Here is a 22,808-nt window from a genome sequence, read left to right as displayed (position 1 = left end):
TACTGCTATGCATGCAGGCAAACACCCTGCAACTGAAATGCCTGCAGAAGCAGTTCTACTCCATGTAAGACAGCAAAGTTTAAATGGGAAAAAGCTGACAAACACAACTGTGGTAGAACAAAAAGGAAGAAAAAAGTCAGAACAGCAAGAGAGTAGAATTTTTCTTGATTTTGCCTAAATTGTCCAGTAAGCACTGAGTATTTCACATTGCGAGATGATACAGGAAACAACTTGATGCTGTCACTGGTTCTAGGTGATGGAAACTTGCTAGAAACTGTCAGCTGCACTTCCCAAGAGACAGACACGTTGTCCACTGTGTGCGCTGCTTCACATCTGTGCTGTGTCAGACCCTCCTTTACATCACTTCCCCTCCCCTCCCCCCCTTTATTTTTGTTAAGTTACGCCTAGCACAACCATTTTTAAATAACCTTCAGTCACAAAATGCAGTCAGCTACAAACACTAGTGCCATCAACTATAGCTATTGATTCAGAAGGGGGAAGAAAAAAAAAAAAGATTATCTGCAACAACAGTTTTTGTTTGCACAGAAAAAGTTTTGGAAAACATGAACACGCAGGCTCTTTCCAAAAGTGGGGTTTTAGCACATCTCAGATTGTTGAGCACAAGAAGATAGTAAGAGCCAAGAGCCATCTTCCTATGTACAGCCAAAAGAGGGTTGATTTCTGTCCTATACTCCAGTTTTTCAACTTGTTTTGAAAATGGACAGAACAAGTGTCTCACGCTATGTATAAATTGACAGCTGTATTACAGAAGTCAGCCTTATCCTTCTAGAAACGACGATGACCTCTACAGGTATTTCTTCAAGCTACCACACCTTTCCTGCTGGGGTTGAAGTGTTAAGAACATCAGAAAATGTTTTTGCTATTCCAGCAGCAAGGTGAGGAAGGCAGCAGAGGAAAATGTTTCCAAGTGGGGGTTTTCAGCTGGTAAAGGGCAGCCCAGAGCTGTAATTTGGCAGGCTCGCCAGCACCCAGCTAGAAATGCCACTTTTCAGGATGGGTCACACCAAAAGCTTATCTAGTCCAACAACTTGTTACTGCCAGCAGTAAGACCAGACAGGTAAGAAAGGATATATGTGATAGCTCCCCCGTGAAGTACTCTCCAACTCAGCATGCAGGGTCCTCTTTGCTCATTCTAGCTTTTTAAATACAGCTCTTAACATTAAACATAAAGATTAAACACAAGGCAACTCTGTAATCCAATATTCTGTGTTTAAGATTCATTTTTCCTTTGTCTGAACAGTTGTTGTTCTGCATATCTTTAATATTACATGCATCTCCTAAAACTATACTTAACCTTTAAAACTTTGAGCTCCTCCTCAAAGCCAGAACATACCTATTTCACTTGGTACCCAATTCAGCACCAGCTGGCTATAAATATTGCAAGTCTCCACAGCTATACCTGAAGACTTTTAAGATTCATTCTCTGTATTCTTTTCAAGACCAACGATGGGTAATTTGCAATCCTCTGCAAGTGAAAAACCACAAAAGGATAGTCCTTTTTATTAGTAAATTAAGACGAACGTGTTCTAGAATCTGAGTTTTAGAAAGCCTGTTCAAGAGACATCTGGGAACTTCCTCTGGACTAAAGAAAACTAAAGTGCTATTTAATGCTTTGACAGAACGTTCAAACTGCAGTGTTTGTGGAAATTCTATATCCAGGAAGACTGCCGGCACACCGGCATCCATACCACTATGGAACAGTGAAAGATGGACAACATGAAGACCCTGACAGACCCCGAAGCAGGAGTGATGCAAGTCTGTTGGCAGATTCCTGTATGCCAGTGCACACCTAAGGGTCAGTCTCTCTCCTCATTAACATACAAACAATTGGCAGAACACTGTCTAAATAAGGACTCATTATCTTCAATACATTTTTCATGTCCTCCTGAAGCTCAGTTTGAAGACTTTTTGCACCTTTTCTTCCTCAGCTTGTTGTTCTCAAGCTTATTATTCCTTCCAATTTTCCACCGAATTTTACAAAATGAATCAGCTGCAGCTAATATGATCCTATAGTAGATTTGAACTTGCACACATAACCACTACAAAAAGAACTTGCTTTTAACGTGCTTTTCTTCACGCGGCTCAGGGCCCAGATTTTCTGATCTTGAAAGGGACACGGCCAACAGGAAGTCAATCCATGCCAAGGTAGCTCTTGCTCATAAAGTAGATATAGCGGATGCATTCAGAGTGGAGATAACTTCAAAGTTCCTTCTCAGGAAGGATTTAATTCTGACAGCGTAGTCCATAGGGAGGAAGAGACCATCTACCTAAACCACTGTAATAGGACCGGAAAGCACTAACACTAGGTAAGTCAGTCATAGTTTCAGTTTTGATGGATTTTTTTGTTTTTGTTCATCCCTCCACAAGCTCTTTTCACACTGCATCAGAAATGCATGTCAAGAAATAAAGGTTTTAAAATTTAAATCTGACAGAGACCTCACAACCTTCACAACTAAATCCCTGCATCTGGGACCCAGCTTTTCAGTTTTTCCCAGTAATATGGGGTTCATACTTCAAAAAAAAACCATGCCTTGTGATCCCTCCAAACAACATACATGGAAGAACAGCAAAAATGCCTGTAATCCATAACACCAACTAAGTTTACATGCAGGTAATATCTATCTTGCAATTTTGCCAACCCTTAAAAAGACTCTAAAAACCTTGAAGGTATGCTATTTTCCCCTGGACAAACAAAATGTTATTAATAACCAATCAGGCATATCCCAGTTTCATGGAACAGCCAGCCGCAACTTGCTTTTCAGAATTTTTGACAGCATCTAGAAGTCTTCAGATAAAGGCTCTGAACTTTGAATATGCCACAGATCAATTCTAGCTTTTGCTCCATCACCTATGATCACTCAAAGGTAAACTTCTCTCTTACAAATATTTAGTAGAATCTAAAAACCAACATTGAAATTCTACTCCAGTAAATTAAAATGTCCATTCCGAACTGCAGAAATGCAAACCAGGATGGAATTACATTATGCAAGACTAACGTTTCACACGGAAGAAAAAAATCCAAACCACACAACAGATTACTTCTCTCTGAATTCATATAAAATTACTTACCTACTTCACAATCATCGTGCATGTCCCACTACCAAGTTGAAACAGTAAAAACTACACTCCAAAAGCCGAATCTGCTGTGCAAGATGCCTTATTTTGTAGGAATTAAATATATTCAGAAACATCAGATAACTTTCAAAGAAAGACAGTGAAGAAAACACAAAAGCCTATGCCTAAATAAAGCAAGATTTCAACAAGTTTATGCAAGTTGGACATTCAATAGGAACTGTGCTACTTGTCATCTTAAATATCCTTGCAGCTAACTGCTTTCTAAAATGAAAATATAATTGCATATGCTTCTAATAATATATAATTAATATCAGACTTACATTGTCATTCATACAACCATGCTCTAAGGTTACTGAAGTCTAGGAAAATTTGGATCATTATCAGCTGCATCTCTTTAGAAAGAATGTTGTATCACTACTACCATAGTTCTGCATCGCATTTGTCACACTGTATAAATCCAAGCACTCCTACAACTTATATGTCACATTAAATAGTTGATTTAAAAATAATACAATGCTGCCATCACCTGCCGTTGCTGGGTTGCTGTGGAGAATGTCTGGAATGGTCTGAAGGCTCTGACCTCTGGTCAGGAGATCGTGAACGACTGCGGCGGGGCCTGTCATGTGATCGGTTGGAATGATCTGATGCCAGCGACTGAATTTCTGAAATGTCTGTTAAATAAAAGTTGTTTTTTCATGAAATGATTGTAATTAAAATGGTGGTATGACCTGCTTAAATGGAAATAAGCTTTTGCAGAGAATTTTTATGAAGATGTTAAATCTATGTTTATTATTTTAAAACAACTACACTTCATATCCCTGAAAAGAACAATTGCAAGAACGGGAACTGTTTCTTTTTCTCCACTGTTTTGAAGGTGTGGATTTCAATCCCATTCAAACAAGAATCTACCCACACGACAACCCTACTCCTAAACTCTTCTCCTCCCCGCCCTCTCAGCCCACTTAGGTATTTCACATCTTCACAACAGGGAATTCTTCCCTCCCTCTGGAAATCAAGTTTATTTATACTTACCATCTCTTTCTGAAGCATTAGCAGAATGAATACTGTCAGAAAGATCAGGGACATTCAACAGCGTAGCTCGTTCATCTCGCTGAACAACCATCTTCAACTTGCCTTTTGACCTTTCTATTAGTGTTTTTGCATCTGCTAAGGACATATTTTCCGTCACTGTGCCATTTATCTGGAACAGAATAAGAAAAGAGCAGAAAAACTTACTGAAAAACACAGTGAGTCTCCAGGAAGTTAGTGGGTTTCTGTCTGATGATATTTAGAAACAGCTAGAGATATTTACCCAATTGCCACAATACAATGGAATACCACTGGGTTTATCCAAACTATAACATAATATAGAAAATTATTTTCATCTTTCAAAGACAAAGCCTCTACCACTAATACAAAACTTCTATTATTTTTCAGTTGTTTTTTGAACCAGCATCGCTATACTCTGTGGAGTAAGGAACGGTACGTTTTTCTGCACCAACGTATTTACAGCAGTATCTTAAAATAGAAATTGTTAGTATGAATTAAAACCCCCTGGGTATATTGATTTCTACAAAAATCAAAATTTAACCTGAAGGCAAGTTCTCGTGTTGCTCAACAGCACAATTTCAAAACATTACACTGTATAACTAAGCATGTAGGGCCAAAGTGTCATACGATCCCAAATGTTTTCTATTATGCATTTACAGTCGACACTATTTGTCTGAATAAGGCCTGGGGAATAATACCAAAAAGAACAAAAAACCAAAGAGGCTTTGTAATTTTCCTTTCCTTGGAGAGGTTGAGTCATACTTAAGTTTATTGATCTTTGAAATAACTCAGTAAAAATTTACACATCTACTAACCATAACTATGCTACTAAGAGAGAGCTAATTCTGAGAACAGTTTTAGCAATGAGTTTTTTCCCCTTGAACACACACCACCATTTACTATACCTTCAGTACAACGTCTCCCTCCTGAATATTGCCATCTCTCGCTGCCAAGCTATCCTGTGATATTTCTTTCACAAATATGTGGCTTGCCAACCGTAGACCATACTCTTTATATAAAACAGCAAGAAAAGAAAAAAAGAAAACTGATGAAGCTGCAGTAAAAAAGCAGGAGAGGTATCTGAAGTTTTACAGCACTGCTTTACACAATTTTTACGCTGGAAACACAGTGAGGAGAATGAACTTGGCACATGAAGGGCTGCAATGGAATTACACTATGGATTAACCATTATATCAATCTCTTTTCTAACTCTGCCTGTAATTACAGCTGTTGCTCAATAACTTAATTTAGATGCTACCCACAATTTTCCCTCTTTCAAAGAGGACAGACACTGAAGACTCAACTACAGTGTACGGAAGGTATGCAGCCACTGGCTACCAGATGTCAGGTGCACAGCTGGGATTTGTTTACACTATATAATACTTTACCCTTCAACACATGTACTTCGGAATATTAACACTCAGAAATACAACAGCAGTTTTAAGTTTTCAGCTAGCCACTGGTAAAACATGCAAGCAAACTGTTAACTGCTCTGTTCATACAGTCCACGAAGCCCTTAACACAACGCTGACTGAAGCAGTTGGCCTTTAAAAACCAGCAAAAGTCTTAACGAGAATTACATACAACTTACCTTCGTTCTTCCTCGATTTCACCAGTGTTACTTTGGTAGGTTTTGTAGGCTGACTGGAAGTAACCGACCTTCTGTCTGATCTCGGTGATAAGCTCCTTTCTCTGCTAGCACTTCTATCTCTTACCCAGCTCTTCTCGTGCCTTCTGTTGGCACTAGGACCACCACGGCTGCTTCTCGGATCACGTATCTCTTCATCATAGCTATCATCCTCGTTTTCAGACACTGGTTCGGGTTCTGGTCGAGCCACTGGAATCTGAATTTTCTTCATCCTTCGTATGGTCTACAACCCAACAGTAGGTATCAGCCTCTGGCTGTGTAATGCTAATGGTGTTACTAAATGTCTGAAATAAAGTTAATCCCAAAACTCAAAAGACAACATAAAGATGTATTTGTGAACGCTTCAAATTCTTGCATCCTCATTGTAAAATGCTATCCGATTAATGAATACAGGAGACTCGTCAATACAGATTACCAGAAATCTGGTTGTTTTGGGGGGGCCCAGGGGGTATTTGTTTTTAAAGTTCTTTTAGTGGTTTTTTTTTGTTTGGGTTTTTTTTTTTTTTTTTTTTTTTTTTTTTTTTTTTTACTTCTGCAAAAGTGGCGAAAGGATAACAGCCATTGTAGCATAACATAATATTCTGTCTTCACAGAGCTGCATATCTGAATGCTCACCCTCTTTGCTTGCTTAAACCCACAAATCAGTTACTGGCAACTGCTAAAAACGTCTTTTGCTAACATGTAATCTACTGTATACTCAGTGTGTTATTGACAGTAATTCTCCTCAAATTTGAAGCCTTCCAATCTTCCAAAGCAATGTTTACGCAGGCCACGGAGAAAAGGCAGAATTCCCATCGAAAGTTCAAAGTTGGCTGGCACTATTGTAAACAGCTTTTCCAGATTAAGACCCAATTCTGTTTAGATATTTGTTTGCTAGGTGTTACAGATCTGAACCAAGTTATACCATAAAGTTTTCATTAATTGCCTTTCTCTACATAAATCTACATACCAAATACTCAAGATATTGAAAGCCCTGCACAGCTTGCCATTTTGTTTTGTGTAAGCTTTAAAGAATTGCTAAATCTACAAATGCAAACCATGACACTTTTTCACAACTGTATCAAAGCACACGAGTACTAGAAAATTGTCTAGCACAAAAGCCTTTCTACAAGCCCTACAAGTCTGGGGTTTTTTTTAATTAAGCGACTGTTAAACATTGTGCATTTGTGTTCTATTTTTTGTAACATAAATCTCAAATTTCTACAGAAAGCCAGATTACTACCCTTTAGTGATGACCTGTATGGTTTTGCAGAGTTCAAAAGCCAACCTCCCTGAACAAGCCTACAAAATTACAGGAATTAAGATAATTATACTTCATTGTGGCCAACTTTTTACTGAGTGTAAGAACTATGTTAGTGCCTGAACACTGGGTAAAGTCCTTAAGCACGTACCAGTCTCTGAAAAACTTAATAGAATTGCAGTCGAGAAAGCAAAGAAATAGTAAACAAAGCTGAAAATTGAGCTTTTGGCAAACTGAGAAGAACTTCACCATAAAGAAAAGGTGTCTGAAGTATCCAGTGCCACACTACCCAAACATCATCATTCATACTTAAAAAAAAAAAAAAACAACAACAAAACTTGAGTGACCCAAATGATAAACACATCATGATCCTCACTTAAACCTGAAGCATCGCACATATTATTCAAGTACCTTGCATCATGCACATATCTCATAGCAGACATTACACCATTTCACTTTTGCTCTATAACTATGGAATGTAAGTAAGCTTGTATCTTCAAGACATTCACTTACAATTTTGGCATTCTTCCCGCTTTTCCTCAGCTGCTGAACAGCAAATGCATGCTCCACGTTGTCCATTGAAACTCCATTAACCATTGCAACACGGTCATTTTCTCTAGATGGAAAACATCACAACACACAGTATAAAAACTTTATGCCAAGGCAAAATATTCTGGTAACGAGTGTCCCTGAACAAACCATCTGTATTACAGACCTACTACACAAATTACAGATAGGTATCTCGAGGGCAAAAGAGCTGGGAGGTTAAGCTACCACTGACAAAGATGAAAGCCCCCAAATCAGAATCCAGGTGTAGTCTGGCACTTACTGTAGCAGTCCTTCTGCTGGGCCTCCTTTCAGCACATCAGAAATAACTATTGATGTCTCACCACTCTGAAAGTGAGGATTATCTCTTCCTCCAGATATTGCAATACCAAATCCAAATCCTGGGGCCTATAATGTAACAAAAGAAATATTTTTCACTTTCTAATATTTACATGGTTACAATTCGCATTCCTGGTCAAACACAGAAAGGTCCCATGGGATTAACATAACTTTTTGGAAGAAAGAAGGATCAATGAACCATGCAATGCTATGCAATCCAAGAATAGGACAGAGATAATAAGTAAGATAATAAATAAACAAATAATACACTTTTAGAAGGCAGAGTTTCAGACTGCCTACCCAATCTCTCGCAAGAGAAAAATATTAAAGAGTTCCCACTTGCATTTTTATGGCCTGAGTGTCAGGTGGTCATCAGTAAGACCTCAATCTTCAGTAAGCACAACTACCGTACCACTGTGTGGAGATACCAATTCCGACCAGTATCGCTTCCTGCGACACTTTCGCTGAGGTTTCCCATTACGGTATTTACCCAGCCTGACCTCGCTCAGCTCAGCCATCGGGACCGCAGCACACAGCAGCATGACTGCAGGCTCAGTTCTTAGGAATAATACCAAGATCACTTGTACCATTAAATACATCAAAACCTTGTCAGCACTTGCAAATCATCTGCATCTTAACAAAAGTAATTTGCTTCAATCTTTTCCCTCTAGGGTGACCTGCCACTACAGCAAGGTCAATGGCTCTGAAAAGTTATTCCTGTTAGGTATTTCAGGTTATAACAGTGATGCTTACACTTCTGCCTGGAAGCAGTGAGGGTGGGAAATAAACATTACAAATATGACTGATTTGCAAACTATCTAGCTCTTCCATCACTGTCCAGAAAACACCGTCAGAAGGACATTACCATTTAAATGCTCTATTTTGCTCAAGAACTTATTCTGAAATTTTCAACTGCAAAATACAGTCACTGTATGGAAATGATCAAGTTTCAGTCAATTCCTCCTCTCCATTTCACATAGCATACACTCCTTACTGGCAGACTTATTCCTTTCTTTTTCAGATTTTTTGACAAACACCATCAAGCTTTAGCAACGAGCTTCATAACATTACAGTGACAGCAGAAGCAACACAGCAGTCTGCATCTGGCTGCAAGACACATGACATTCAGCTTTTCAGACATTAATTACTGCTCAAAAAACCTGTTTCCTATTTCCCTCAAAATAGAGGTCATAGAAGGATGGTCCAGATTTAGCCTGTAAGCAGTGAACATGACCACGCAGTATTAAAACAAAGATTTGGTAATTCACTGTTCCCAAATTGGTTTCAGCAGTTAGCAAATACTGTTGACACATATTAAGAAAGTAAGTTGGTCTAACAAGTGTGGGGGAGTGGGGAGGGGCACACCTCACTGCTTCTTTAACTTTCATTTTAATTCATTAAAGGATGACTGGACGTCTTTTCAAGATACATTCCAGCCAGATCAACCAGAAATCATGGCTGGGATTCAAGAATTACTAAGTGAAACCCTGTGCCATGCAGGACGACAAGTCTAAAGGATCACAATAACTACTTATGACCAGAGCTGAGGTTCTTCCAGTTTTATTAGTCGACAAAGAATATATATAATAGCCTATGAAAATATGTAACAAGAACCCCTTTCACCACAGTAATATTTCCCCCCTCTCATGCCACTGCTTCATCTCTCAGTTTTCTATTACTCTAACAAACAGAATTTAGTTTGCACTATATTTGGGTGGAGAAGGAAAGAGATGAGAGAGATGATAAAGACATTTATGCCAAACTTCATTTAAAGTCTCTATCTTTTTTTACACCATAAACAAAAATTTCTCACAGTTCTCCACTCATTAAAAGAAATGCAATAATCAGACTAAAGCCAGCCGATACAGAAACTCACTGTAAACCTTACCTTGCTGCTTGCCATACTATTTCTTTAGAGTAGATTTGCAAACCAAATCACCAATATTAAGATGACTAGTTTCATACTTTAACATTATTCTTTTCAAGAAGTTCTGAAACAATGCAGTCTCATATACAGACAGCAGTCAAGAGACCACAAGTCAGATAAAGGCTTTTAATAACAAATTGAAATCTAAAGAAATACTACAAATTAGAAAGTTCAAATCAAACCCCAAATCTTTTTTAAAATTTAAGAGCTCAAGTAAGAAACCTCCCAGTAGATCTCAGCTTACTACTTTTCATTTTACCCGGCTGCCTGCCTTGTCTTGAGAGATAAATGATAAACTGAACTACCTTCAGAAAACTGAGCCAAGCTCCTAGACACGCCTGGAAATAGTAAGATGTTGATTACTACAAATTATACATAACATAAACATGCATCTTATCTAAAATTGCTTTTTTAAAAAATATCTGCCACATCAAATTCGCCTGTCAATGTTGTAGTGACAACAACAAAACAACAAACAAAAAAAACCCAACCGTACTGCAAGGCTGCACGGGAGAAGCAGAAAGGTACGTACATACCTGGTTTCTGTTCTTTGCGAGAAGGAGTTAACATCTGACACAGACACACAGAACTGGAGTTCCAAGTATGAAGTAACCCACACAATTTATGAAGTGTATCATTTCTCCTTAAAGTTCTTTACACTTAAGTATATAAAAACAGAAGCTCTCTCAATGAAAGATAAACTGTTACCTGAAAAACTTTTAACTGAACTTGAGACTGGCTCAATCTTTTAAGAGCTAAGTAGCACTTCCAGGAAATTGGAAATGCAGTAAAGAAAGGGACCAAAACCTCTTGGTTAGAAGTTCAAGCTTCTCCTCCCCCAAAAAGTTCCTAATAAATCTATTGACAATAGTACTGGAATTCAACTACTGTGGGAAATCACAGCAGTCGGACTGCTTATAGGCTCCATTCCAGATTCTCTAAGATAGCTGAAGCAGATGGATTAAAAATAAATAAATAAATAAAAATCAGATGCTTGACCCATATCAAAGTGCCTGAACTGACACACGTATACTGCAACTACTGGGATTAAGTATACTCTGTCCCCAATTTGAAATGACATCTGTGGAAAGTAAAGGTCATAGAAAGAAACTCTCCAAAAGAAGCGAGCAAAGCTGCATTCTTCAACAAGAACTCCCTGTGTAAAGCAGTCCGGTCTCTTCTGTAGGGCTCAACTTCCAAAGGGTTGACACACCATAGTAACCCCTTTTTAAAGGGCCGTTACAGGACCCAAACATGTTCAAACAACAAAACATGTATCTTTTCAAGGTATGTGACAATACTTCAGAACTGCCATTCATTGGTTTATAAATCACTAACAGCCTCCTATAACAACAGGGAAACATTTTAAAAATGTTTAATGCCTCAGACACTGACATGTTAAAAAAGCCAATCAGTAGACTACATATATACCTTACATAGTACCTGCTAATGTGGCTTTTTTGCTTCAGAAAGAAATTGCATACAAATGGTATCTACTTCCCTAAAATTGTATTACTACTACTAAATCTGCTTTCTGGTTTTAGAGTTTCAGCTACCTTTATGGAAGCCAAGGAGAGGTAAAGGAATCCTACTCTGCCACATACAGGAGCAATGGAGTTATAGTAGAGAACAGCACAGGCTTAAAACAAAGCAAAACTATCAGTGCTAGAATTACCAACAAGACAAAAATCAGTCTCAAAGTAGGAGTAAACGCAGTCAAGAATATTCTACTTATCTTTGCTAACACACAAGCCACCTAACAAACTACTTTCATTTCCCCCCTATTTTTAAGACTGTTGATCACCTACTCTAATAGAAGTTAGTGGTCCTTACTCCTTAAGCAGTTCTGATCAAATACCACTAATGAAAGCCAATTAAAATGGGAAAACAAACCACAGTTACATAGTTGCTTCGGGGCACTGGGAGGGACAACAGATCTGCTTGCCATTAAGCAGGTACTTGGGCAGAGATAAGAGTTGATCGAGGCTGACACCAACTCCAGACCTTGCCTCTCCCAGGGGGACTTATTAAGGTCTTCAACAAAATTATTCTAGGTCCGTTTCTTCCATGACTTGTCTAGCCTCATTTCTGAGGGCAAATACTGACAGAATGTACAAAAAAGTTTGGTGAATCCCAGGTGCTTTGCAAGCATACCAATAAAACAGGAAGCCAGCAACACGAGGCCTAAATTGCACCTACCCTGTAGTTCAGTACATGTTAAATGTCATTAATTCCATCACTCACAGCCAGTTCACTGCCCTCAGCTACGCCAAAATCAGAGGGATTTTTTAGTGTGCCTCGCTAGAGAAAGCAAGTCCAGCTCTTCAAAATGTTTTTTGTGTGGCTGACAGTAGATGGTCTCTAGCACTTCTGTAGCTCAGCCAAGTAGAGCAGATAAAACTCACAAAGAAAACATTCCACAACCACTGAGAGTGGCATTTCGAGCCTATTCCAAATCTATTAACTTGTAGATATCTTTGAGGATAAGTGAGATCAGGATGCATTTCCTTCCAACTAAACTGAAATAACCTCACGTGCTTGATAATCTAACACTACAAGAATGTCACAAATAAAAAAGCAAAATCGAAAACCCCACAACAAAATATGCAGTCACTCTCCTAAATCCTCTTCGCAGTGCTAAGGATAAATTCCAAGCACCAATTTGCTTAACGTTAGCGTAAGAGTTTTGGTTTTGTTATCTGGCAAATGCAAAATATTGTTTGTTTTTAACTGGCTAAATTAATGCTACTGTTATTAACAGTATATGCCATCAGCTTTCAACACCTAAATAAGAGATACTTACTCTACCACAAAACTGTTAAACCAGTAGTTATCAGAAGTTTGGCACATAAAACATGATCATCAAAACTATAGTCAAATCACACTTTCATTTCATACCACACAAGGATTTCTGATTACGCTGCAAGCACAAAGACATGACTTCTAATTCCTACTTATTTCAAAAAATTTTTTCAAGGTAACACCATATTGCAGCATTTCATTACTCCTCTGCAAAACGACTGAACTTGTTATTTTAAGGTCTCACTGAAGTTACTGCTCCATTTAACCAGAAAGATATCCCCTTCAGGAGAAACTAAGCTATCACCAGGTCTACTAGCCAACCTCGTATTGGTTGGCTGTAACAAATTGCTGTAGTATTTTTTTTGGTTTTGAACAGAGGAGTACTGATTTAATCAGTAATATGAATTAAAAAAAAAATGAACTTTACACAAGTTCCAGGGATGACTGGACAGCTTCACGAGAAAAATGCAATTACACATAATCATACAAGTATTACTTTTTGCTCGAGAACTTCTTGACCTAAAAATTGTTGGAAGAGTAGCCTAGGTAAGTACCACTACACATTTTTGGTTTTACTGATTCTTTTCTTTCAGCATGCAGTTGCAGTTAAGCGACAGGGTACTTGGTTAGACAGTATTCTGGTCAAACAGCATAAACGTTCTCTTCTTAGGAAGGCAGGTACTAAAATGTTATTTTGAATCAGCAACATTACACCCATTAGAATAAACAGATAATAGGTCTGTACAGAGAATTACCATTTTGTCTGACCAGCTGATCTATACGTACACATCTTTAGTCACAAAGGTCCATTCATCTGATCAATGCTACAGTTCTAAAATGCCTTGATTCTATGCTGAGGAACTGACGACAAATTATGTAACTTGCTCCCTTGAGAAAAACTCTTGTGCATCTCCCTTTTGTTGGAATGAATATAGCTATCTGGGCCATGATTCCACGGTCACTTTAATACTAAGCTGCTGCCAGAAACGGCATCCCACCTTGTTCTGACTTCCCTAAGCGATTCATTCCTTATTGCCTCCTCTTATACAGCTTCACAATAGCAACATCAGAAATCAATTTAGTTTAAGAGTAACTCAAGTAAGAGGAGCCAGTCTAAATGCAAAATTGTCTTTCTACTCACTGGTTCCTAGTACACATTCCTTTGTGTAAGGTGCACATTCTGACCACCCAAAAAATCACTTTTTTCAGCCACTAATTTAAGAAAGAGGCAAACAAATGCAGCGCTTACGAACGCATTTATTTAAACTTGACTACACTGGTTTATGCCCCTGCAAAAAAAGTTTTAAAACACTTAAGTATAGTTATAATGCAATCATTAATGAACACTGAAGATTTTTAACTGCTTTCAGTTACATACAGAAGTAATCTAAAGCTTTGTTTCTGGCATGGTTATTTGTAGGCAGGCTTAACTCTGAAACCCAACAAACAAATACAGCTACTATCAAACGGGGCTTTTACAACACTTCTAAATTTAAACAAAGGAATATGACAGTTTCCTTTCCTTTTACTTCCTGACATCTGGCTTTTTCCTATTGTTTTCAAAAGCTACCAGTATCCTGCATTAAGCACACACAACCAATTGTACGAACTTACCCTGTGAAGAGTCACTGTGTGTTGTTCCCATATAGCTGTTTCTTCCATTGTTGTGCTCTAAGGAGGAAAAAAACCCAAAGATTAGACCTCACTGTCAAGAGCTGTACTAAACCACTGTGTAATACCACAAATAGAAACTTACACTCAAAAGGAACATTAATATTCATATAGAATACCTACAGAGAAGTAGGGCTGGCTCATTTGTTACACATTTCCTGTCTTTATATGTCACATCTGAACTTCCTGTGCTCCTAGGGAAGGGGGGCAGGGGGAATAATAGGCAAAATAGACTTCTAATTGTTATATATTTCAGAACTTAAGTTATGAAGTTTAAAGGGAAGGACTACAAAAAGCATGTGTGATGTAGGTTCTCTCGGTTGCTCACTAATTGTACAGTAGGTAAAGGTGGTCCAAGGCTCACTTTCCATTTCCACTGTGATCAGTCGTCTTTATATTCTAACTTATATATTCATACTTTTGTGAACATTCTCTTTTTGCTTGTTTTAACTATATGTAGATTACCGCTAATTCATGAATGCCCAGGTACAGATTATATTACCTGTGCTACTGTATCATGCATACAGGTCACATTTAACAGACTCCCCAGTTTAGCACAGGCCAATTTCTTTGAACAGTAGCACTGCACAAACAAACAAGGTCCTCTCTAAGAGAACTAGATTAAACAGTAACATTATGACAATATTTACATATCTGCATTTCTGCTAAGAAAAGCAGGCACTTTGCACTACTTAATGTGCCACGACCACCAAATATTTGGAAAGGGGGAAATCGTGTGAGGGAGGAAAAACTAGCATAGCCAAAGGCTTGAAAACAAGCAGAAAGGCAGCAGGAAATCCACAGCGAACAGCATGAAGTCCCCCGCTATCCTGCTGCTAGATTTTCTGCTTTTCCAGAGAGTGCCCAGTGTTTTGCTCCATACCCTCCCCTCCCATAAGCAAGCAATCCACTAACTGAAGAGCAGAATCAGAACATGAACATCTCTGCAATACGCGAGTGGGGTTTTTTTGAAAAGTGTACTTTACTCGATTTGTTTCAGTTACAGAAGCTAAGTGACTACAAGCACTCCTAACTTTTAATCCATTTCTCTATTGTAATACCGAACAGGAGCAGGCCTGTTTACTCTCAACATTCAATACCTCTGAAAACTTTATCCAATTTCATAAGATCAGAATTTGCAACTATGTTTAAAAAGAGTTCTCTTCATGACCCAAAAAAGCTGTGGGTTTTTTCCCTCCACATTCTGTGCTTTAATTTCAATGCTTAGGATGTGCTACATTACTGCTCATTTCTCTTTCAGGGTTCACTTCTCCTGAAAGTGTTGGTGCAATTTAATTGGGCTATATTTCATTCAAACAGCTTATTTTCCCCTCCATTCAGAACCAAATGTTACTCCCTTGTATTACAAATCGATTCAACTCTACTCCAGAATTAGATTATTTTTCTCCAGCTTTTTTAAAGTAGACCAAGTATGTATTAAAATAGTAACAATTTACACACACAAAGCCATCTTCAAAAAAAACCCGGAATGTTTTGCTTGCTAAACGGTTAATGAATACTGATTTTCTTCCCTATTTCTGATGCTCTCATTCTGTCTTAGTTTTGGCAAGAGCTTCTTAGGCTAAACATTTCATCAACAAGTGAAGAATTATCTCTGCAAGTAAACTTCTAAAAGAAAAGGCTTTAAGTAGCTCCTGTTCAGAAAAAAGGTGCAACAGGAATCCAATAAATGACTGCAAAAGTCACAATTCACATTTTACTTTATATAGGCTGCCTCATTTCTATCCACAATTATCAAATAAGCTAACCCGACTGGTTCTTTTATTACATTTGTCCTGGCAGCACTGGGCAGGTACACATGCCATCGGCAGCCAGAGGCACCCGCACACGGCACAGTCTGAGCTACTTGGCTGATGAGGCACCAGATTTCAATGGCCCCAAGTTCTTGTGCCTCACTGTTGGAGCTTGGTAAACACAGCACAGTGCAAAGACACCAGCTGGTTCTGGGTAGGGCAAAGACTGATAAAACCCAGTTTAACCAGCTAAGCACTACTCCTGCTGAATCTGGGAGAACCGGCAATCCCTGAGTCAGAGCAGGATAAGGTAACTAGAACAGCTAAACGATGACTAAGAGACTTGGAAATGACCTATGTAACATGCTTCTGAGAACTGTGAAAAGACTTACTGCCCGATAAAAAAAAAACAAGATAACCCGCCCAAAAAACCACCCACATAAACTCACCAGCCTTTCTAAAACCAGACAGGGTGCTCACTGCGCAATCTACTGATAGGGGCTGCCTTTTTAAATGCCTTTTTCTCTTCTGTAGAAATTCAGGTTTTCCATTTTCTTTGCTTGTTCTTCTCCCTTTTCTTGCTTATACTATCTCCTCTACTCATCTATTGCTATCACTTCCCTTACATTTTACTAATACATTCATTTCAAATTCACAAGACTTGGAAACATCAAATATCCATTAGTTAGATAGCAAACCAAGTAGTATGTTATTTTCATTCTTTCTGCATGCCCAAACAGTCCAATCAAGAACAGCAAAAACAGTTCAAAGGCAGCCTGAGGTGAGCTGTTGGCTTCAACACAAGCCGCTTATGTGCTTTAGTTTCTCATCTGTGAAGAACTGCGTTCACTCACAGAAGACCGAAGTTCGATGAAGACCTGTGAAGGTACTCATCCTACTAAGCACTGACAACTGAGGCAGAAGAACTAGTTCGTGCTACCATCAGCTGAGATCCCTGCTGTGATGCTGCTCTTAAACCATACTCGCAAAACAGTCTATTTTTTATGCAACATTTGAGTTTCAGGATTTTTCTAAGGACTTAATCCCCAAGTCTTCAGAAATGGCAAACACTGCTTGTAATAAAGGAGTGGGGGCAGACAGTGTAGGTCCGCACTGATGATGCCAGCCCTGTTGGTGCCAAGCTGGTTATCTGGGGTACCATTACCCACCGACTTAGAGGAAATCAAAGTCACTCTGTAGAAACTGAGAACTATGTACAGCATAACACCCCAGAAACTAGGAATACGTGAGAATACTAAAACGCTACAGCCTAGGGTTAGAATAACTTAAAGACCATTAAGTATCTTTGAAACTCAAATGAACAACTGACAACATTGGAACTTCGCTAACTCCAGATACTATGTCTCCATTAGTGATGTATTAAGAATAAAAAAAATAGGAAGAGAATAGAATGACGGCATCATGACTTCAGTGTTGGAAAAAAGATTTCATGCTTATGCTTTATTAAAATGAAGTTTCCTTATGCTCATCTTAAACACCCTTACACAGACAATTAGTAGCATTCCCAGTTCTGTATATGGCAAGTGCATGTGTTTGTGGGTTGGGTTCTTTTTATTATTATTTAAAGGATGAAGTCCTACATGAAGTTGCGATTCATCAATATGGAAGTTAATGCAACTTATCATTCGCTCAGAATCTTGGAAATAGCAAATCTTGTTCAAATCTTCCATCTTTGAAATAGCCCAGAGATCTAAACATATCAAAGTATTTTTCCAGAAAGCTCCCTTTGTGTGCTACAAGGGTCCTTTGAACAATAGCAAACATTTTTTGTTCCCTTTCTTAACACATTTCTTCCCTGTTTCTCAAAGGCTAGGGTTTTCATTCTTCTGCTTTGAAAAAATGCCTTTTCTCATGCAAGCCTTTTACCTTTGCACACATGCATCTTGGCACATGCACACATACATAAGATTGCATTTTCCCAAAGGACTAATTTTGTACTTATGCATCAGGATTTTTCATTCAAGCACCCTGGAGAGGAAAAAAAAACAAAACCAAAAAAAAAGGACTTCACTGGCTACCAGTTTGAGCAATGTTGTCATGTTTGCAAATAACATTGCTCAGTTTAGCTCCACTGCAGCTGGAAAATCTGTTAGCAGCAGCAGCACTGGAGTCACCCACAGGCTTGAGAAGACAGTTCAAGTTCACATTTGGAACAATTCAAACAACAGCCACAGGAATTAGTATTTTACACCTAGGATAACGTAAGATTCTTGAGGTGTAGTTGCAGGATTAACACTTCTTTTGATTTTTACACCTAGAGGAAGATCCCAGACTAAGGCCAAAGCTCCTACATGTTCTTGAAATCAAAGCCAGCATAGTTTCTCAATGTTTCTTTGCAAGTCTAGGGGGACGTACTAAAGGAATTATCTGTCTTAATTGCTTTTCATAAGAAGCTAAGCGCATCAAGAATGATAAGTTAAGATTTTAAGCAATTGTCTCCTCAATCATGATCAAGTTTTGTCAAATGAGTTTTCAATCACCTTATTTCTCAGTAAAATTCAACAGTACTTTCCTATAAATAAACAAACAAGTGTTAAATATCTACTGTTCTTACATGTTTCCACACATTTCTCACTACATTTTCAGACAAAATCATATTTAGGTATCTACCTTAGAACAGGCAGGCTTTCAGATTTTTCCTCCAGCCAACATGTCAGTAACCTTACCACGGGCAACAATGAAGTACTTTCCGTATCTTTACAAACCCAGTTTTGCAGATCAGCACTAACAGCTGTCCTGCAGACAATAAAATGAAGCAACTACTTCTGCTAGCTCAGGGGGCATATTGTTTCTATTCTCTGCAAAACACAATAGAAAGGAAAGCTATCTGTGACAGATCCAAGTCCCTGCTCTAACCCCTTCAACCACAGCAAGCAAACTATAAGAAATTGAATGACCAGATCACAGACTCAACCAAAGAACACAACCTTTGCTCCAAGCCTGCAGCCTCATGTTGTAGCTTTTGTGTACATCTTATTGCCAATAAAATGCTGACATCTAAAAGCATTCCTAATTGTTCTGAGAGAATTGTTAACAACCTTGAGAAACAGTTGTCTCATTCAAGACATGAAAAAGGGAAAAGGAAGAACAGTCTCTTCAGAAGGACACACAAGACATTCATCCACTTTACCTTGCTGTATACCTATTTGGCTTCTAAAATTAATTCTCAATTATTCTTGAGGAAGTCCACCACCAGTAGGATGCTACTGTACTTCTCAGTTTTAAAGGTTAAATGCAGAATCAATAGATTTCGACTGCACTTGTGGAAACAAATTGAAAGTGCTTATCATAACAATTAGCATTTGCAACTTACAAGTTTTCAGCAAGTTTGTTTGCTATCTAGGGGGTGATATTTACATTCACTTCAAGAAAATAAATCAAAGCCAATATCCAGAACAAACAGCTTCCTGAGGAAGTTCAGAAAAGAAAACTGAATCCTCCTCAGCCAGCCCAGAGCAGGGAATGAAGAGGTGTCTTCCCTACACACAGCATCTTTCAGCATTCAGTTGGAGCATCGTGTTGTTTCCAACACTGACCAGGAAGACTTCCTACCTTTGTCCTTGCCTAGTTAAACTACAGTTATCTTATATTCCAACAGATTCCATTCCAATGGTCTTACCAAGAAGTCTTACAATGATTGGGGAAAAAAATAATAAAGAAAAATCTGACTTTTCTAAACAGCTGTTCCCCTGCAATTAGCACAATGAGGACAAAACCCTATTATCAGACTGATTTTATCAGCTGAAATGAGACCTCTGTCTAACATAGTCTGTATATAACATATGCAATGCACCACATTACTCTACAGAGGACCTTAGAGATACCTGAGCTGTTTCAAATACTGGCAGCCAACTACTGGAGCAAGTGTAGCTGAAGAGGAGGGTGCTCAGAGGCAGGATAAACAGCAAAACAGCACACCGCCCACAGCTGAAGATGGCTGTTTGCACACAGAACCACAGCATCCCTGTACTAGCCTTTGCAAGCAGCCTGCATCGTTGTTTTTCACTCGATCATCACTCTCTGCAATGAGGAAAGAGTGTTTCCCTGAACATATTTTTGGGAAAAGACTCAAGAGAGACCAGACCGAGCAGCTCAGGGACTGCTGCAGAGACAAACAACATGCACCTGATGCTACCTGATTATCTGTTTTACACAAATGCTATGTGGAAGAGAAATCACCCACTAAAGAATTCCTTTTTGAGATCTGTAAATAAAAAAAATATCTTTAATCACTGAAACATAGAAGCTAGTCTTTAGTCTCACCTTCCATCTGAATGTACATCATGGAAGTGACATCGACCATCTATTTTGGGAACAGAAATACTAACCTTATTCTTTCAAGCAGATGTACTAAACACCTAAAAGTAAAGTAGTGGGCATAGTTTGGGGTTTTTTTCCCCCTATTTCACACACTGCACAGGTCCCAAGCTCTAGTCAAGAGTTCCACTCCTCCAAAAACACTCGTCTATATTCAACAGGCTACCTCACGAAAAGACAAGACACCATTATTAAAGCTTGTTTTCAGATGAAAATGTGTACTCCAAGTTAAAAAAATATTAATAAAGACACATTCTCAACACTGCATGTTAACAAAATGAACTTAATTTTACTTAGATCAATCTAGAAATACAATGTCTTTACTACAATGGTACATACCTACTGCCTGGACAACAGAAGTCATCTTTACATCATGAACAGATATCTTGAGAAGAAACACTGGGACTAAATTTATATTTTTAATAATATCTAGGTTATTTCCCTGTGCTTCCACAACCACATACTGCTCCATGGGACACTACCTTATTAAATACAATTTCCACTGCTTCCTGCTCTAAAATTCCTAAGATTACTTGCTATATTTTGAACACAGATGCTGTATATATCTAAAAACATCCCTTCTGCCAGTTTTTCTGATTAATTTTTGTGCAAAGCTTTTTTGCTCAGATATTTTTGCTGAGACTTCTGGGCACCAATCTCTCCAAACTAAAAAAAAAACCTGCTAAGTACTTAACTCATCCCATCCATGTAATACCCAAATTCTTTTTTAGCATGACTCACTTTTCCAGAATGACATCTCAAGTCCAAACCTCACACATCACAGACAGCTCTTTGATCTCCCATGGTCATAAAACCTTTTTGTTGTCGCTGCTGCTGCTCAATACAAAAAACAGTAGACCGTCCTTCCAAAAAAGCTCTAAACAACAACAGCATGCAGAAATTTGGGGGGGGATATTCAGTGCAATAATTCAATACTGGATTATAGATCCAGTTACATCTGAGTATATATAAAAAGGTTTATGATACAGGCCTAGTGAATACTATTATTCCCCAACAGCAGAAGGCTGACACTCAGGATAAGAAGGCAAAACAAACCAGAAACTAGGAACCAAATGCAGATAGATCTCAAATGATCTCAGGTCAAGTTACTTCAGATGAAGACTACCACTCAAACACCCTGGTAACAGTATCAGCCGGCAGCTAAGCAATGCTTACGAGTTTCATAATCTCTAAGGCGTGGGAAAACTATGCTTTAGTATTTGGGATCCTTGTCTGGTTTGCTTCTTTCCATTTTGCTTTCCAGCTGGCAGTGAAATCATGTAGGATCACAAACTCCAAAGCGCTGGCAAGTAGCGCCTCACAGATCACTACTCCCAGCCAGTATGACAGCAAAACAGAACCAAAATCACAACAGAACAGAAAGGCTAAAAAAGCAAAGTGGTAAGCCATGTTACCCCTCCCCCCAGGTGATGTTGCCAAAGGGAAGCACAGATAGCTTGCCATTTGCTTTTGGCTTTGTTTTGTTTTAAGTCATTTCTCTGCCATGCTGACCTAGGTCAGTATTATTAGGACATGAAAATTCCAAAATTAAGAGTACAGTTTTTAATATGTAATGAAAGTATTTATCTTCTCTTTATTTAAAGATCAACTTTAGCTCCAAAGACTTTTTTTCCCAAAAACTAATTTCAAAACCAATACCCTCAAGAAACTTAATGTAAAATTAAAATATTTAACTCTCAGGATACAACTTGAGAAGAACTTCTTTCAGCACAAGTAACTGCTTAAGCAGCACATACTGCACTCCTACTAGCATCCATCCTCAAAAATATCCCTCTCCCTCGTATTATGCTTGTGCAAGTGTGGTCATTATGTGGTCATTTCTACATGTATCAGCTCCCCATCAGTTCATCTCAACACCACGAGAGCAGCTGCCAGTGGCACAGTTTGTAAGCTAGCCCTGTTAAGGCAAGAGCTCCAACTACAGCCTCCCACCACAGTAAAACAAGCTATACTGAAGGACACAATTAAGTTCTTTAGGTGTACGCAGCTGTGACCACAGTTTCACAGCAACCAACACAACCTGGAATGGGAAATTCCAATCAGATATTACCTGCTCAGGTGCTTTGTTTTAAAACTAAACTGTGGTACAGGCTGCCAAGGGAAGCTGTGGAATCTCCATCCCTGGAGGTGTTCAAGACTCAACCAGACAAGATCCCAAGCAACTTGCTGTAGCTGACCTTGCTTTCAGCACGGGGCTGGACTAGATGATCTCCAGAGCTCCCTTCTGACCTCCCTGTTCTGCAATTATTCTATAAACCAGATTTAGTGAGAACTGCTTTGAGCAGAGGGTTGAATTAGCTGATCTCTAGAGTCCCTTCCAAATTTAATTACTCTGTGATTCTATATAAGCCACATTTCCAGCACATTCCTGAAACC

General features: G+C 38.6%; 1 protein-coding gene across 7 annotated transcripts in view; it reads right to left on the bottom strand.

Moving 5' to 3' along the window:
- The window catches only part of TJP1 (tight junction protein 1), a 198,656-nt gene that overhangs the window by 30,205 nt on the left and 145,643 nt on the right, over window positions 1–22,808 (bottom strand). For all 7 annotated transcript variants that reach the window (XM_040600239.1, XM_040600232.1, XM_040600234.1 and 4 more), the window contains 7 exons: window positions 14,263–14,319; window positions 7,864–7,988; window positions 7,548–7,650; window positions 5,738–6,017; window positions 5,052–5,155; window positions 4,129–4,297; window positions 3,623–3,767 (listed from right to left, as the gene is read on the bottom strand). In XM_040600239.1, the coding sequence (XP_040456173.1) occupies window positions 3,623–3,767; window positions 4,129–4,297; window positions 5,052–5,155; window positions 5,738–6,017; window positions 7,548–7,650; window positions 7,864–7,988; window positions 14,263–14,319 (983 nt within the window). The remainder of the gene's footprint in view (window positions 1–3,622; window positions 3,768–4,128; window positions 4,298–5,051; window positions 5,156–5,737; window positions 6,018–7,547; window positions 7,651–7,863; window positions 7,989–14,262; window positions 14,320–22,808) is intronic.

This window comes from Falco naumanni, chromosome 7 (assembly GCF_017639655.2).
Source record: "Falco naumanni isolate bFalNau1 chromosome 7, bFalNau1.pat, whole genome shotgun sequence".
Lineage (NCBI taxonomy): Eukaryota > Metazoa > Chordata > Aves > Falconiformes > Falconidae > Falco > Falco naumanni.
The sequence above is the reverse complement of the archived record's forward strand: the minus strand, read 5'-3'. Positions and strand labels throughout refer to the sequence as shown.